We start from the raw sequence: 17,418 nt of genomic DNA, 5'->3' as shown, positions 1-17,418 counted from the left end.
GAAAAAGCAGAAAGCATATAAGGAGTGGAAGATGGGAGGGATCAGCAAAGAAAGCTACCTTATTGAGGTTAGAGCATGTAGGGACGAAGTGAGAACGGCTAAAAATCATGTAGAGTTGGACCTTGCAAAGGGAATTAAAACCTATAGTAAAAGGTTTTATAGCCATATAAATAGGAACAAAACAAAAAAGAGGAAGTGGGACCACTGATCACTGAGGATGGAGTGGAGGTTAAGGACAATTTAGGCATGGCCAAATATCTAAACAAATACTTTGCTTGTCTTTAATGAGGCTAATGAAGAGCTTAGGAATAAGGGCAACATAACAAAAGGGAATAAGAATATGGAGGTAGATATTACCAAATCTGAGGTAGAAGCCAAACTCAAACATCTCAAATAGGAGTAAATCAGGGGGCTCAGATAATCTTCATCCAAGAATATTAAAGGAACTGGCACATGAAATTGCAAGTCCATTAGCAAAATTTTTTAATGAATCTCTAAACTCAGGGGTTGTACCATTGGACTGGAGAATTGCTAATACAGTTCCTATTTTTAAGAAAGGGGGAAAAAAGCGACTAGGGTAACCACAGGCCTGTTAGTTTGACATCTGTAGTATGCAAGGTCTTGGAAAAATTTTTGAAGGAGAAAGTAGTTAGGGACATTGAGGTTAATGGCAATTGGGACAAATTACAACATGGTTTTACAAAAGGTAGATTGTGCCAAACCAGCCTGATCTTCTTTGAGAAAGTAACAGATTTTTTAGATAAAGGAAATGCAGTGGATCTAATCTACCTCGATTTCAGTAAGCCATTTGATACAGTACCACATGGGGAAGAATTGGTTAAACTGGAAAAGATGGGGATCAATATGAAAATTGAGAGGTGGATAATGAACTGGTTAAAGGGGAGACTACAGCGAGTCATACTGAAAGGTGAACTGTCAGGCTGGAGAGAGGTTACGAGGCAACGGAAGAGGAGAAGGACCTCAGAGTCCTGGTTGATCACAGGATGACTATGAGCCGCCAATGTGACATGGCCGTGAAAAAGGCTAATACGGTTTTGGGATGCATTAGGTGAGGTATTTACAGTAGAGATAAGGAGGTGTTAGTGCCGTTATATAAGGCATTGGTGAGACCTCATTTGGAATTCTGTTTGCAGTTCTGGTCCCCCATGGTTAAGAAGGACGAATACAAACTGGAACAGGTACAAAGAAGGACCACTAGGATGATCCGAGGAATGGAAAACCTGTCTTATGAAAGGAGACTCAAGGAACTTGGCTTGTTCACCTTAACCGAAAGAAAGCTGAGGGGAAGACATGATTGCACTCTTTAAATATATTAGAGAGATAAATGCCAGGGAGGGAGAGGAATTATTTAAGCTCAATACCAATGTGGACACAAGAACAAATGGATATAACCTGGCTATTAGGAAGTTTAGACTTGAAATTAGACGAAGGTTTCTAACCATCAGAGGAGTGAAGTTCTGGAACAGCCTTCCAAGAGAAGTAGTGGGGGCAAAAGGCCTATCTGGCTTCAAGATTGATGGGCTTATAAAGGGGATGGGGTTTGATGAGATAAGATCTTGGCAATTAATTGACCTTTCACTATCAGTGGTAAACAGGCCAATGGTGGGAAGATAGGAGTTACTATAGAGAATCTTTTTCTGGGTGTCTGGCTTGTGAGTCTTGCCCACATGCTCAGGCTTCAGCTGATCGCCATATTTGGGGTCAGGAAGGAATTTTCCTCCAGGGTAGATTGGCAGAGGCCCTGGAGGTTTTTTGCCTTCCTCTGTAGCATGGGACACGGGCTTGATTTGCAATTCCGAATGCCTACATTTGCAGCCCTATTCCTAAATAGGCTGCAAGTGTAGACATACCCATAGAGAGGTGGCAGCAGCCGTTGTCCAGGGGTGGGGTGAGAAATGCACAGTCTATAGCATTATCCTATAAGCAAAAGCTTATAGGTCAATTACTTAATCCACTTCACTATTACATCCGTTATGCAAGATAGAGACTCTCGTACATGCATGTGTACACAGGAACGTACAAATAAATGTAGCGTCTGCTACAATGAGGGCTATTCCTCCCCTCCCTGAGTGAAACACTCTTTTGGGGGGGGCTAGAGAGGGGGAAGACTTGAGACTTGTCCAAAAACCAAAAATACACTTTGAAAACAGGGCAGGAAGGCAAACTGTTGAGAGTCTGGTCTCCATTTAAGATCCTCATGCTTCTGAGACTGAGCTGTGAGGACGCCCCCCTCCTTTTATGTTACCGCCACATGCGGGAGCCAAATACTTAGTATTCGATATAGCTGCTCCAGGCAGAAGAACAAATGGCTCTAATGGAGTTTAATGGAGCTCAGGGACAAGGCAAAGTTGCAAAATGTCACAGAGAACGTTTTAGCCGAGTGCCTAATAGCAATAAGGATGGGCTGTGAGTGTTGGGTGTGATTTTTCTTCTCTAGCTAAATGCACCACAGGTAACTCTAGGCTATACGTCTTTGTGCACATATTATACAACCCCTACCAGGGGGGATACCTTGCAACCTCACTGTGTTCTGACTAGGGCTGAGAGTGTACAACTGTATACACAGTTAACCAACAAGCCTGGGCTCAGTTACGTTCACTGTTACATGCAGGCTCCTGGTATGCTCAGGAAGCCAGCTTAAAAGCCAGCTCCCTGTATGTACTGACTCTTGGGAGCCACTTGTTGCCTCACGCTGCTGCCTCAGATACAGCAGCAGCAGCATTGGGAAGCAGGTGGGAGCTCGGGAGGGAGGGTGGGCACGGAGCTGTTCTGGGAGAGAGGCTCTCTCTGACTTGCCTTAGGCGTGTCCTTGCCGGCCAGATTCCTTGCCATGTAGTGTGGGCGCCACTTTCAGCTGTTACATGGTGACTTAAGTTACACACATTTTAACATCCCTAGTTCTGACACCATCCTGGAATCTGGATTAGAACTTGAGGGACGGCACGGATCAGCATCGGGAGATGGGTGTGAGGTGTGCTCATATTGCCAGTTTGTGTTTCGCAAACGCACATGCCTTATTGTCATGTATCCAGGGCCGGCCTTAGGGCCGGACAATCTGGGCCCATGCCCAGGGCGCCAGAGCTGGAGGATGAGAGGCAACTGGGCATGGGTGTTGCTGGGCAAAGGGAGTGGGGGGTACTGGGCGGGGGGGCAGCATGGCAGGACATGCTACAAGCACAGGGCTGGGGTTGAGGGCAAAGGTGGCAGGGAAGTGCAGAGGTTGGGATGAAGGGGGCCCTGTGCAGAAGTTGGGGCAATAGGGGTACACTGCAGAGATGAGTGATAAAGGCACAGGATGGGGGTGCAAGAGCTGGGGAGCCCATGGCTATCAGGGGAAATGGGTGCTGCTGTGCCCATGCAGGTCAGGGGCACCAAAAAAGACAAGTTTGCCCAGGGTGCCGTTTTCCCTGTCCCTACCCCAAGAGGGAATGTTAGCAGGTTCTTGGTGAGCTGTGGTTTTGGAGGTCCTGAAGGGCAGCTGTATTAAGATGGTCACTGGCGGCAGGAGGAAGAGAGGTGCTGCACTTAGAAACCATCAGGTGCCCATGGGGCAGCAGCTGTTGAATTAAAAGGTGGGAAAGGCACAGAGTGCACATGGGAGAATCTCGTTATTGTTGCTATAGGGGAACAGCAAGGGGGCAGCTCAGGGACAGAGATGCCAGTTTCCCCCTGGCTTTCCAGTCTCCTCTTCTGCCCAGGGCCCCATGCTATGCTGAGATTCTCAGAGCTCTATGGAAAAGAAACGCAGGCCTTCACATGCAGCAGCACACCCCTTGCTCGTTCAAAAAACACCTCAACAAGGTCATCAGGGATGAGATCAGAGCATCAGGGGTGGGAGGGTGTCAGGTATTGGGCATGTTAATTTGGAGGGCCTCTCTCAAATCTCACCCGGAACCTAAAAGCCAAAAGCTTTCTAAGCAGTAGATATGACTAGGGAAGGAAACAGATAGAAAACCACCATGCGCTAGGGATGTAAAATGTCGATTATTCGGCTATCAACTATTCCATCAGTCGATGAAGGCGCTTCTGCCTTTGAAGAGTAGCAGCTACCCTTCAAAGGTGAAAGTCCCAGCTGGCCCTGGACTGCACGCAGCATTTCAAAGCAGCCACACTGCATGGAGCCTGGGGTCTTCCCCTCCCCACTTGCTGCCTCTGATATAAGAAGCGGAGGATGGGGGGAGGGGAAGTGACTAGTCGTTCACATCCCTACCATGCGCACACCCCATTGCGTTCAGCCAGTACAAAGCGTAAGAACATAGGTGGTCCTTAGAGGCAGGAAAGACTAACTTCCAGATTCAAGAGTGGAAGAATCTTCTAAACATTAAACTTACCCCCCACTAGGTGCTAGAGGAAACAAAGCCTCCCCTGCAGGGCTCGCCTTCTGAGGGCTACGTGCACAAGGGAACGGCTTGCTGAGAACTGCCTTGGGAGAATTCTCTGACCCAGAAACATGACTAACTGTAGACCTGCAGCATGGGGGGAGAGGGGGGAACACCCCTGCTTCAGGCACAGACTGTGATCACAAGGGTATCCCCACTTGACTGCCCCCTTTCCTAAATGGGAAAGCTTTGCGATGGGCTCTCTGCACAGCTACATGCACAAACTGAGGACTTCCCGGTTCATTTCAAATACACACTCCAAACCAAACCTTTAACAGGGATAAAAACAAATGCAGGGACTTCATTTCCCACTATGCACATTTGGGGGAGGAGGGGATCTCATTTACAGGTTCAAGGTTGGCCCCAAACAGAGGCTGCTCTTGCAATAAATCTCTGCCATGACAGGGAGCAAGATGTATCTGAAGTCAGCCTCGAAAGAAAGTGGATTCTAGAGAGACTCCCAGCTTAGTAGGACAATACCAGAAGTTAGCTTCTTTTCCCCAAAAGAATTCACGATTGGTGCAGGGCTGCTTGTGACTCCTGCATGCAGCCCACAAAGGCTGAAAATAAGAAAAATCAAGCTGTGACAAAGTGGGGGTTGTATTCGCTCCATTCACTTACATTGTATGGGATTCTACAGTCCTATAGTAACCCTGTGTGCATGTGCCTCAGTTTCCCTGACACTACGTCAATACCTAGAAGGCAATGGGAATTTCAGTGTGACAGCCTCCCCCACAGAAAGCTAATGCTTTCTGTAACCTGAGCCTAGGGAGAGAGATGTAACCAGGTGACACCTTTTGCCTGGGAAGCTGGACAAAGACCGAAAGTGGGTCTGGCTGCAAGCCTGGGGTGGGCTTTTGAATATATGAGTCACGCTGGTTTGGGGTGCAGAGATGGGGACAGGGCTCGTCTTTGAGTCCCCTCTCCCCAAGATGGGCTGTCCTGGCTGCTTCTGGGCTGACAAGTCTGTTCTACTTTACCCGTCAACTAATAAACCTTCTGTTCTGCAGTCAGATGTGACACTCAGCCACAAGGGAGATAAGATGGGGGGTGGGAGGGTTCAGGGCCTGGTGGCACCCCACATCTTGGTGACACACAGCTTTCCAATAGGAGAACACAATACCCTCTAGTTTGAGACCATAGGTTTTTTTTTTTAAAAAAACCCACAACCCTACGCACCACAGAACAAAAGCTAAAATACAACTGAATTAATCAGAAAGCTCAATGAGCTGGCATGTCTGATATCTCCCAATACAAATCTTCAATCTAGTAACCAGGATTAGTATACTGTCCAGCACGTTATGCAATGGCACAGTCTGCACACCACTTTATGCAAAAGACAAGCAAGCAGAAACCAGGGATTTAATTTTAAAAAAAAAAAAAGCAGCAGCTTCCAGGGCGTGTCATGGGGTCATTCGACTCAGCCCAATCGTTATCAACATCCACTATCACTATAGAAGGCCCAGAGGCACAGCAAGACCCTGAAGTGCCTTCAGGATCCAAGAAAGATTAAATTATGCTCGGTTATTGTAGTGTTAAGCGTATTTTTAGTGATCTGGGTCTATGCCACATGCTGCCCAAATGGATACACCGTGTCCATGGGAAAACTTCCTGTGTTTAAAAAAAAAAAAAAAAAAAAAAAAAAAAAAAAAAAAACCTTTACATATATACACTTAAGAGCTTCAAGAAACCAACCAACCAACCACTGGGCAGTGCAATACTACGAATGGATTGGTGGTACCTGAATACAGTATAAAATAGCACACATTTTATTGCAGTCAGATATACTTTACCAGTGGAATACCAATTTTTACTCAGTTAACCTGAATATTTGATTAACCAGCACCCTCATTCTCCCATCATGCTGGATAACTGAGCTTTCACTGTAACTAAAAGTAATTCATTCAAGCCGTATTTAATTATGAAGGAGAGCTCTATCACACAGAGGTATTTGCAACCCTTTGGGACAGAAGAGTACAAGATAAAAGTATGACTCTTCAGGAAGGTCCATTGTTTTAATTAACATGAACTGTGTAAAAGTGTTCCCCAGTAAAGTAAAATTTCCAACTATTAAATTGTTCTCGTTTTTTGTGGAACTGAATGAGCCTTAAGACTTACGCTAAAAGACGACAGACCTCTGTTTTTCCTATTTGTTTGTTAATTGCAACCTACTCCAGGCAAGTCTGCTTTTCGACAAAGAAATGGAAGTTTCCTCCACGGTTCAAACCAAAAATAAAATTAAAAACCAAAGCTCTTTTCAGGAGCCCCAAAAAACAATAGAAGCTGCCCCAGGAAATGTGTAAAACAAGACAGGAAACGAGACAAGTTAAATAAACACAGCATAAGAGCCAGACTCATGGGAGGAAGTTACCCAGGCCTTTCTGGAGAAAAGAGGCCTACGAAAGCCTGATTCAGTCTGGACAGGAATTGACAGCCAGACAGTGCTAACGCAGCCAGAGATGCTCTCTAGTGGAAAGCTCAGGCTGACTAATGCTCCAGCCCTCAAATCCAAAAGGAGAAAGCTTTGAGAACCACAAAAATGCCAGAAAGCCCTCTGTGAAAACCTGGAATGACTAACCAGCCAGTGAACATGAGACAAGTGACGTATGTGCCACACTTCCCTTGCGGCAACACCGCTAAGTCAGCTGCTCTTGCGCTGTCTGGATCTTACCAGCTCTTCCACCTCTAGGCACGGTGTCTACACTAGCCCTTTTTCCGAAGCTTTGTTCACATGTGGAAATAACCCCAATCCAGTTAACGGTGGACTCTGCTGAATGTAGCTGCACAGGGGCCGATTCAGTCTAGACAAGGGCACACTGGAGTTTGCAACGACCGAGCTAGTTAGTTAGGGCTTACCCCAATAACAGGTAGTGAAATTGGTGCAAACCCCACATGAATGAGGATCAACCCAATTAGTTCAGTTGCTTCAAACCCTGGCTTAGCCTTGTCTGCATTAGAAATGCTACAGTGACACTGACGCCAGGTCTACACTACAAACTTAGATGGACATAAGCTGCCTTGTGTTGACCTAGGTGTGCCTGTGTTGACACTTACACGCAACTCCCGCTCCCATATGTTCTCCATTGCACCAACACAGTACCACCACATGCCTGTGTGGTATCAAACTTGGCCAAGGTCAATGTAGATGCTCCACCCTATTCATCCTCCAACAGCCTATTAGTCTTCCAACAGCCACCCCAATGTTGTCCAATGTTGACTGCTAAGATCACAATTGCGACCCCTCTGCCCCGGGATCCCAAGACCCTCCCCATGCTGCAAAGAAGCTTTTCCCCTTTGAGACAGTCAGCGCAGAACATTTCTTGCAGCCCTAGTGATGGGAAAGCAGAAGTGTAAAACTAAGGCTGCTGGGGCAGGAGGGAGACATGACATTTACATCTTGCTCAGAAGGGAAATCTGCCAACTACATCTGCTGGCTCAGCCATGCATGCCTATAGTCCTCCCTTACATACGCCCTCCCTCTATGCGCCAATGCCCCCACGACAGCCAGGACCATAAGCAGAAAGCTGGAAGTCACTGATAAGAGTGGAGGGGGAAAAAACCCATCATCTCTTTGGCTTCCTGATAATGAAATTCACCACAATGCACAGGAACCAACTCATGGCTTATGCCGCACTGAGCCCTATTTTGAGGGTCGATGGGGGAAGGGAGGTGCAAATAGGTGCCTCTGCAAAGCAATGAATTTCATCTTTGCAGGATCAGAACTATTTGGAGGACTTGTAAGGCGGCAAAAGTATTTTTATGCTTTGAGTCAAGGACCAAACAGAGCATGTGCCTTCACTATGCTCTTAACCCAGGTTAATACTAAAGCAGAGTTCCCTTGCCTTTCAGCTTGCACCAGCAGCTATATTTTATGCATGTACATACTCAAGTTTGTCTGTTCAAGAATTCCTCCAAAACCGTAAGAGCTAGGACTACCAAACTCAGTACACAGCTTCCTCTTATAACGTAAAAGCAAGGTCAGTGTCTGGTTATGCCGGGACAATGGGATGTGCCTGGAACGGGATTGCTTCTCATAAAACCATATAGAAAGGGGCTGGCTGGAGGTGTCCCCGCCTCCCCCTTCCCCAGTCTAGGACTCCACCTTTTAGGGAGCACAGGGTGGCTGAAGCTTCTCCCACTTTGATTCATACAGGGACATGGCTCACTGTTCCCCTCAGTCAGGGAGTGAGGGGAAAGTGCACAGTTTGCTGCATTCCTCACTCTGACTGGGGAGTGCAGGGACGCAGACAAGCTGTGCACTTTGCTCTCACTTCTTGAACGAGATAGGAAGGAGAAGAGCAAGCAGCCCTGGTACATATCTTGGGGACACGTTTCCACACCCTCCCCCCCCCCCCCCCCCCGCATACAGTCAGTTCCCTGCTCAGAGCCCCTCACCCCATATACTCTCTCCCCACATCACTTTACATTTATATATATATATATATATATATATATATATATATATATATATATATATATATATATATATATATATATATATCCTTAACTAAGTCCCCCCCCCCATTTAAATCATTGTCCTGGAGTGGGCTGGGGATGAGGCATTCAGTATGCAGGCTGTCATAGGGAGAGAGCAGACAACTCCAGCCCTCTCTCACTGCAGCAGCTTGAGGGCCAAGAAACATCTGTCTATGGCCACTAAGACAGACAGATGGGGAAGGGGTGTATGTCCCCCAGCTGGGGACCAGACACTGTGAAATATCTAATAAATAGCTATCCCTTTCTCCTCCCTTTCCCACTGCAGACCCAATGGGGTTATAGGTGTCCTGGTCCCCATCTCTGGTCCTGTGCTGCCCCCTGTGGTTATTCTGCAGTATAATTGTCCCTCCTGCCCGACCCCTTCCTTTCCATTATGAGAAAAATTGAATTACAAGCACATCCCATTGTCCTGGCACAACCAAACATGACCATGCTTTAAGTTAAGATAAGAGGAAGCTATGTACCAAATTTGATGGTCCTAGCTTTTAACATTTAGGAGTTCTTGAACAAACTGAGGACTGGATGTGGGATCCAGCCTAATCAGTTTCACTGGTTAAACCTAAAGTTTAACCGATTAACTGAGATTTTACATTCCTGTTACTAACGCTCTACAACTGTTAAAAAAACCCACAAATGTGTCTGTTTTGACGCATGGTTGACAAAGTAAATATCCTTAAATCAAACTAGATTCTCAATCAGAACTTAAAAAAAATAATCTCTGTAAATTTCAAATCGATAGAAATATTTTGTCGGCTTGTATGTGTTGACATTCACGTTTATCAATAAAAATCTGCTCCTTCCAAGCCTATTTGGGGGTTGATCTCAAGCAGCTAACAAGTTAAAAAGCAGTATTGCCATGTTTTCACTGGTGTTTTCCACCACCACCTGGGGTTGTTTTTTTTTAAGCGGGGGCGGGGAGGGAGGGGAAGCAAAGACATAACCAAATCCAGCACTAACCCAAGGTAGAGAAAATCCTTACTTTTACTGAACCGTTTTGTAACAAAAATATACAAAAGTGCCAAGTCACCAAGCTGTCATCCGGAAGGAGGCGGAAAGAGATCCACCCTTACTGCAAGAATTTAAGAGACTGGCACCAACCGTAAAACTACCTGCCAGAATTTGAAAATTTCCTGAAACTCAATCAAAAAAGGTCACGTCCACAAGCAGACGAAGGCTCAAGAACTAGTTTTCATCTCGATTATCAGGACCACCGAGAGGCGAGTTGCTCCAGGGCCTGGTGATTTAAAAGGCACATGACTCTGGCTGCTGCCACTACAGTAGCGGTCACAACCCTTCCATCACCAAAGCCCCGCGCAGCACAGTTCGGGCATCACTGAGGGTTGGCTGCCTCTAGCCTTGCCTCTCACAAGACCCCGCCTCTTCTGGGCTCCGAGAGGCAAGGACCTATCACACACATTGCCCAGGAATTCAGGGGGCAGCTGTCCTGGGGCTGGGGGTTCTCGACTGCCACCTCTACCTCTGCTGTGGGCCTCAGTGGCACTGAAGGGCTTGCTAAGGGAGGCTAGCTCCTTCCCTTTCTCCCAAGGCCCTGCCACTTCCAGAGGGCCCAGAGCCAACTCCCCCTAGGTCCCAGTGGAGCCGCAGCCCTGGAACTAACCCAGAAAACTCACCTGACAAAGTTCCAGATCCAAAAAGACAAATTCCACCCCAAAAAGAATGGAGTGAGGGTGCGGGTTTGGTTTGGACCCTACCTCTTTTTTAAAAAAAAATGCTGACAGCTTTTTTTGGGGAGGAGGGGGTTGTTAATATCCTTCATGGGGGGTCTGGAGGCCATGCTGATATCCTGGGATACTCCACGTAATTTGGGGGGAAAAAAAACATTTTTATTTTAAAATTTGGAACAAGACAAGCAAACATATGAAACTATCCAGGTTGATGTATTCACAACTGCTCAAGAGGACGGGGGGACGAGTTGGCTGCCCGTTTCCTATAAGTGGGATTTTAAATCCATTTTTAATGTTTTAAACTTGCACACAAATAGTGTTGTTTGCAGCATTGTTGCAGCTGAGTTGGTCCCAGGCCATAAGAGAAAAACTTTCTATTGGTGGAAGCAGTAAGCTTTTGAGCCTCAGTTGAGCTCTTCCTCAGGTCCAGAGGAGATATCCAAAGCACCCACACTAACACAAGGTGGAACAGATTGTTAAGAGCAAGGGGTTCACATGTACTGTAGGAGATCACTTAAAATAAAGCATGGAAATAAGTTAGAGAGTGTGTTACAAACCATAATGAACCATAAAAACAGTCGTCACCCACTTCATTTCATACAATTTCACCTCAACCTGCTCTGACCCATGCACAATGTTCACACATGAAGAACAGCATTCAAGAGGGATAAAATGTATCCACACCCTTCAAGACGGGATTTGCACCCTGATAAGTTGCATTGGGAGACTCAGAAGAAAGTGCTGTCTTGCCTGGCCTGCTCTCGTGAGCAGCTAAACGCATCCTGCAAAGGCATGAACACCCGTAAGTGGGCAAGGTACTCTTTCATAAGGCTTGTCCACATTTGAAAGTTAACGTGGATTATGGCAGAGTGCAAATTTAAAGCTCAATAGCGGTTATTAATAAGTGTGTGTGGACATTTATTTGAGAACCAAAAAACGCCTCAATTCCACTGGGTTAAATTTAATGGGAATAAAGCACTTGTTAGAAACAATTCAAGTATAGAAAAGCATTTAGGCCTTGTCTATGCAGAGAAGATGCACGCACCACTAGAGTCTGGTTTGTAGTAGGACTGTCAAAAGTTAAAAAGACTTGTAATTAAATAGAATATAATTTACATAATTATTGTTGGATGTTTTCTACATTTTCAAAATATTGATTTCAACATATACAGTGTTCACTTAGTATTTTATTTTTGCAATGCAAAGAGATTTTCAACTGTAATGCACTCTTTATAATGAAAACTGAACTTACAAATGTAGAATTTTGTACAAAAACTATTCAAAACTAAAATACATTTAAACCCCACAAGTCCCACTCAGTCCTACTTCCTGTTCAGCCAATCACTCTAAACAAGTCTGATGACATTTGAAGGGGATTAATTATGCTGCCTGCTTCTTGTTTACAAGATCACCCAAAGTGAGAACAGGCATTCATATGGTACTTTTGTAGCAGACATTGCAAGGTATTTATGCACCTGATATGCATACAAATATTTAGCCCCTTTATACTTCAGCCACCATTCTAAAGATGTGCTTCCATGCTGACGATGTTTAAAAAACCACACACACTAAATTTGTGACTAAACTCATTAGGGGTGAATCGTATATATTCTGCTCTGTTTTACCTGCATTTCATGATAACATTTCGTGAGATAGCTGTCTCATAACTGGCACATGATGTTTTCACTGCAGATAATAAAATACAAAGGAGGTACCAATGTGAGATTTCTAAAGATAGCTACTGCCCTGTACACTTTGCATTCTATGCTATAATTGAAATCAGCATTTGAAAGATGTAGAATAAATGTCCAAAATATTCAGTAAAATGTCAATTGGTATTCTACTGATTAATCACCATTAACACAATTTGTTTAGTTATGATTTATTTTTTAGCTAAAATTGATAGCCTTTGCTTATATGTAAATTGGGCGCTTTTTAAAGCCAACCAAGGTAGCTATGCTGATCAATCCCTAGAGGAGAAAAAAGCAGCTATATTGACAGAAGAATGCTTCTGTCAATCTTGCTACTGTTGCTCAGGAAGATAAAGCTCCCATACCAAAGGAAAAACCCCTTCTATCAGTACAGGTTGCTTCTACATTACGGGATTATACCAGAGTAGCATTGCTAAAGTGGTAGAGGCTCTGGAGTGCCTCCATATCTCTATTCCTCTATGGGAATTCGGTTGTGCCCACCATGTCTCCCCCCTACCTCTCCCCCCTTCAACTTCCCCCAGTTGAGTTTTATATTACAAATATAAAAACAAATAAAATTAACATCATGCAGCTCAGAAGTTACCAACAGCTGCCCATCACTGAAAAGCCATCGAGTTGCAAAGGAAAGAGCAGTGTGTCAATAAATCCTTCAGGAACAGGGTAACACCCACCAAACAAACATCACTCTGAGATATACTGGCAGGACTGTTGTACAGACTACATGGGAAGCAATTCTTCCACTCCATTCTGTGTTGATTAGGCCTCAACTGGAGCATTATGTCCAGTCCTGGGCACCACATTTCAGTAAAGATGTGAAAAAAATGGAAGTCCAGAGAAGAGCAACAAAAGTGATTAAAGGTCTAGAAAACATGACCTATGAGGGAAGACTGAAATTGGGTTGGTTTAGTCTAGAAAAAGAGAGAAGATTGCGAGGGGACATGGTAACAGTTTAAGTATGTAAAGAGATTGATTTTTCATCCTCCTCCTTGTAACATTCTCCTTAACCTCTCTGATCATTGGACAAGACACAATGGGCACAAACTTCAGCAAGGGAGGTTGAAGTTTGACATTGGGGGAAAAAAGTTTCCTGTCAGGGTGAAGCACTGGAATAAACCGCCTTGGAAGTTTCCATCACTGGAGATTAAGAGCAGGCTAGCCAATTACTGGTCAGGGTTGGTCTGGCTGGTGCTTGCTCCTGCCATGAGAAGTGAACTGGATTTGACCTCTTGAGGGTCCTTCCAGTTTTAGGATTCTATGGAAAGCCAAAGGCAGAAACAGAAGCGCTGAGAACTCCAGTAGTGTCAGTCCCAAACATTCAATGACTGAGTTGACCTCAAACAAAAATATCAAGAGGATTAAAAAACAAAAACATAAGTGCTGGGGTTATTTCCCCTCCGGTTTTGTCTTTAGATCACTTACTTAGCCCTTGTTGTGGAAAAGAAAGAAACTTCCCCCACCCTAATGAAGCTTAGATTCTGGGGTAATTACTGAACTCTAGCAACTGGTGCTTTAATCTATCTATCTATATCTATCTCTGTCCATCTGTTTGTTCGAAACTGCCTCCCAATCGGTAAGAGCTGGGCCCACCAAATTTGGCATGCAGCTTTCTCTTGGAAGATAAAAAGCGTTTAGATGTACCAGGAAAATGGAATGTGCCTGGAATGAGATTCCTGTATGCATTTATGTCGGGTTGCCAGGTGTCCGGTTTTAAACCTGACAGTCCAGTATTTGAGGGTTCTGTACGGGAAAAAAATTAAGACAATACCGGATACATAAAATGTCCGGTGTTTTCTAATTAGGTAAGTTTTATTATTATTATTAGGAGTATCAGTACGTAGTTGCGAACTGCTGCTGCATGAACGTGTCTACCAGCCAGGCAATATGCAACTATGCAAGGGAGTGCGGGGCGGGAGAGAGGGGGCATGCCGGGGCGGGAGGGAATCCCCAGGGCCGAACTTGCTTGTGCTTCACCAGGACCGTGCGCGGGACGGGCAGCACCCCAGGATCTGTGCACACTCGGGTCAGTCCTGCTCCCCGCTGGCCGATTCTCTCCCCCCGCTCCCGTCCCCCCCAGCCAGTCCTGTTCCCCCCCAACCCCCTCCTGGCCAGCCCTGCTTCCTGTCAGCCGGTCCCCCCCACCCGATCTCCCCCAGCCAGCCCCGCTCCCTCCGAACAGCCCTGCTTCCCGCCAGCCAGTTCTCCCCCCCACCTCCACTGGCCAGCTCTGCTCCCCCGCCCCCCCGACCTCCTCCCAGCCAGACCTGCTTCCCATTGGCTGGTCCCCACCCCCCAGCCAGCCCCACTGCCCCCAATCTCCCCTGGCCACACACACCCCAACCCCCCCTGCCAGCCCTGCTTCCTGCCATCTCTCTCTCTCTCTCGCTCTCTCTCTCTCTACACCCACCCACCCACTCTCTCCCGGCCAGTGTCTTCCCCTCCCCAAAATCTGAGATGGTGGGGAGGGATAGCTCAGTGGTTTGAGCATTGGCCTGTTAAACCCAGGGGGTTGTGAGTTCAATCCTTGAGGGGGCCATTTAGGGATCTGGGGCAAATTTGTCAGGGATGGTACTTGGTCCTGCCAGGAGGGCAGGGGACTGGACTCAATGACCTCTCAGGTTCATCTCATAGAACTGGAAGGGACTTTATCTCCATATCTCATTATTGTGTCTTTTTTTTTTTTTTAAACCCAACTTTTATGAGAAGCAGAGACAAAACCAGCAGGAAGGTGAAAGGGGCTGCCTGGAGGCACCCCCTGCTTCCAACTGGGACTGCCCCAGCCCCGAGCCTCCCCCTTCCCCTCCCCAGAAGACTTTTAGGAGAGCAAAGGGGCTGAACTCCCTCTAGCCCTGTTTTGTATGGAAACATTTCTGGCTGTTCTCCTGTGTCAGGCAGTGAGGGGAAAGCACACAGTTTGCTGCATTCCTCAGTCTGGCTGGGGAGCACAGTAGGCAGACAAACCTGAACCTGCCCTAGCCAGGGGACATGCCCCCCTCCCCTGGTTGTGCCCTCTGGAGCTGCAGTGACCATGGAGAGGTGCTTCTCACCTGGCTCTAAGCTGCTGGAGTGAGAAAAGGTGAGGATAGTCTTTCCCCAGGGCAGCCTCCCTCGCCCAGAGCAAGGATTTAAAATGAATAAAAACAAAAATTGAGATAAGGACCCGAGCAATGCGGGGTAGATCTCCTAGAATATCATACAAAAAGTGATTAAAATTAAAAAAAATAAAATAAATAAATAAAAGCCAACCACCCTATCGCGTCAGGAGGTAACACTGAATTAACACGAGTCAGCGTGGGATAGTAAATAAGCAAGACAGTCGGGAAACAGAAGTCATCATGAGTCCACAGTGGGAGCAGCATGGAGCTTGTGTGTCATAGTTCGGCATTTAAGGCCTCCTGCAAAAGAGATTTGTTGATACGGAGACAGAACCAAGCAAACACTTTAATTCAGCAATTGTGCAGAGAGGCGTGTGTGTAGGTGTCACATTTGTTTTAGTACATTACTGCTTTAAATTGAGTTTTAGCAAAGCAGCATATCTGCTGTACAGCGAATGCTGCGTTGGCTTTGAGATGTTTCCATACATGTCGATTAGTGTTTATCTCTTAATAGTATGGTAATAGCTGTTCTATATATAAGTATGCCTGCACAGAAAATACTTCCTAAACCTGATAAGACAAATCTGCCTCCTTTGCTTTCTTTCAATTCAAATCTAGTCAGGAGAATAATTATACCCAACTTAGCCTAAAGGGGGGGTGTTTAACACAGATCCAGCAAATAGGCTCAGTTTTACATACAGGTAAACACTTCTATTTCCCTACAGTAATCAGCATCCAGACAGCTAACCAGTCCACCATACATCACTTAAAGCATCCTTTTATGAGAGATAAAAGGATTTACAGACCTTAAGGGAAACATGGCACATTTGGACTGAATTTTTAAACCAGCATCTACAATTCTATATTAGGGACAAGGCTGCATTATTAGATTCCACTGGATTTGAAAGTGATTTCTGCAGAGTTCTGTTTGTTCTAGACCTTTGTATGCTAAACAGGGCTTTTCCAGAAGGCATGCCATATACGTGCATGCAGAATGATTTATTCCTTTAGGCTGGCACCCATTTCATTTCAACAGAGTCCTAGATGGGCTTGGAAGGGATTAGATTTTTATTGATAAGTGTTGGTAAACATTAATTTCATCCTGGGTACACAAGCTAAAGTTCTATCGATAATCGAAGTTTCCAGATCAGTCAAGTAAGCAAAATGTTGCTTCAGGGGTTATTTGACTAGAGAGACTATTTACTTTGTACATTTTGACCTGTGATACTGCGGATGTATTTTACGGTTTGAAAGCTTTAATTATTTGAATCCCAATGTCTGTCATTTACGGATGGAAAAGGTTAACTGGTAGCCTCACCTTTAATGGGAAGGCTTACTGGTTCTGGTTAACAGAGGGGCTGGAGCAGTTCCCCACCTGCCTGAGGCAGGGGCTGCTCCGGCCATGCAGGGCCCGCTGGAGCAGCCCCTGTCCATGGTGGGCCGAGGTAACTCCCCTGCACCCAACACCCCCACAGGTAACACGCTGGCTCCCAGGGAGCCAGCTGCAGAACCCGAAGCAAAGTCTCCCCAGGACCAGGGCTGGCTTTGCTGCAGCAGCAAAACCTCCTCCCTGTGAGCTGAGCAGGCAGGGGCTGGCAGCCCCGCTCCTGGGGAGGCCTCGCGGAGGACTCTGCAGTATAACCACTAGGACTTTTAGTAGTTACATTTTTACATCTCTACTGCCATTAAACAATTCTGGTCTGATCCTCTCCTCTCTGCAGTCCTGGGTGTACGTGCACACTTCCTGCAACTCACATTTAAATAGCTTTAAAAAAACCACAAGAAAAAATGCTTAAGATCAATATTTTTCCATCAAATTTTAAAGACTCAATTCTGCCACACTTAGTCAGAGATCATGGCCCAAAGAGAACACACCAAACCGTCTAGTGCAAGCTTCTGTGCATCACGGGTCCCTGGTGCCCGCACACTAAATCCAACACCCAAGATGAGAACAGAGTATTACAGCAGCCGGGAGATGCGACAGTTATGTGCTAGGAGCAGAGAATAGGCGTCGTGCCATTGCTCCAGACTC

General features: G+C 45.9%; 1 protein-coding gene across 6 annotated transcripts in view; it reads right to left on the bottom strand.

Annotated features, from left to right (window-relative positions):
- The window catches only part of LOC102443910 (tyrosine-protein phosphatase non-receptor type 11-like), a 110,961-nt gene that overhangs the window by 46,166 nt on the left and 47,377 nt on the right, over positions 1 to 17,418 (bottom strand). The window contains exon 1 of one of the 6 annotated variants that reach the window (XM_075906707.1): positions 12,208 to 12,233. The exons of the other annotated variants lie outside the window; for them this stretch is intronic. Coding sequence (XP_075762822.1) covers positions 12,208 to 12,218 — 11 coding nt within the window. The 5' untranslated portion in view covers positions 12,219 to 12,233. Of the gene's footprint in view, positions 1 to 12,207; positions 12,234 to 17,418 lie in introns of those variants that run through there. 6 annotated transcript variants of the gene reach the window in all.

The sequence above is a fragment of the Pelodiscus sinensis genome, chromosome 23 (assembly GCF_049634645.1).
Source record: "Pelodiscus sinensis isolate JC-2024 chromosome 23, ASM4963464v1, whole genome shotgun sequence".
Taxonomy (NCBI): domain Eukaryota; kingdom Metazoa; phylum Chordata; order Testudines; family Trionychidae; genus Pelodiscus; species Pelodiscus sinensis.
This window is presented reverse-complemented; position numbering and strand designations above follow the sequence as displayed.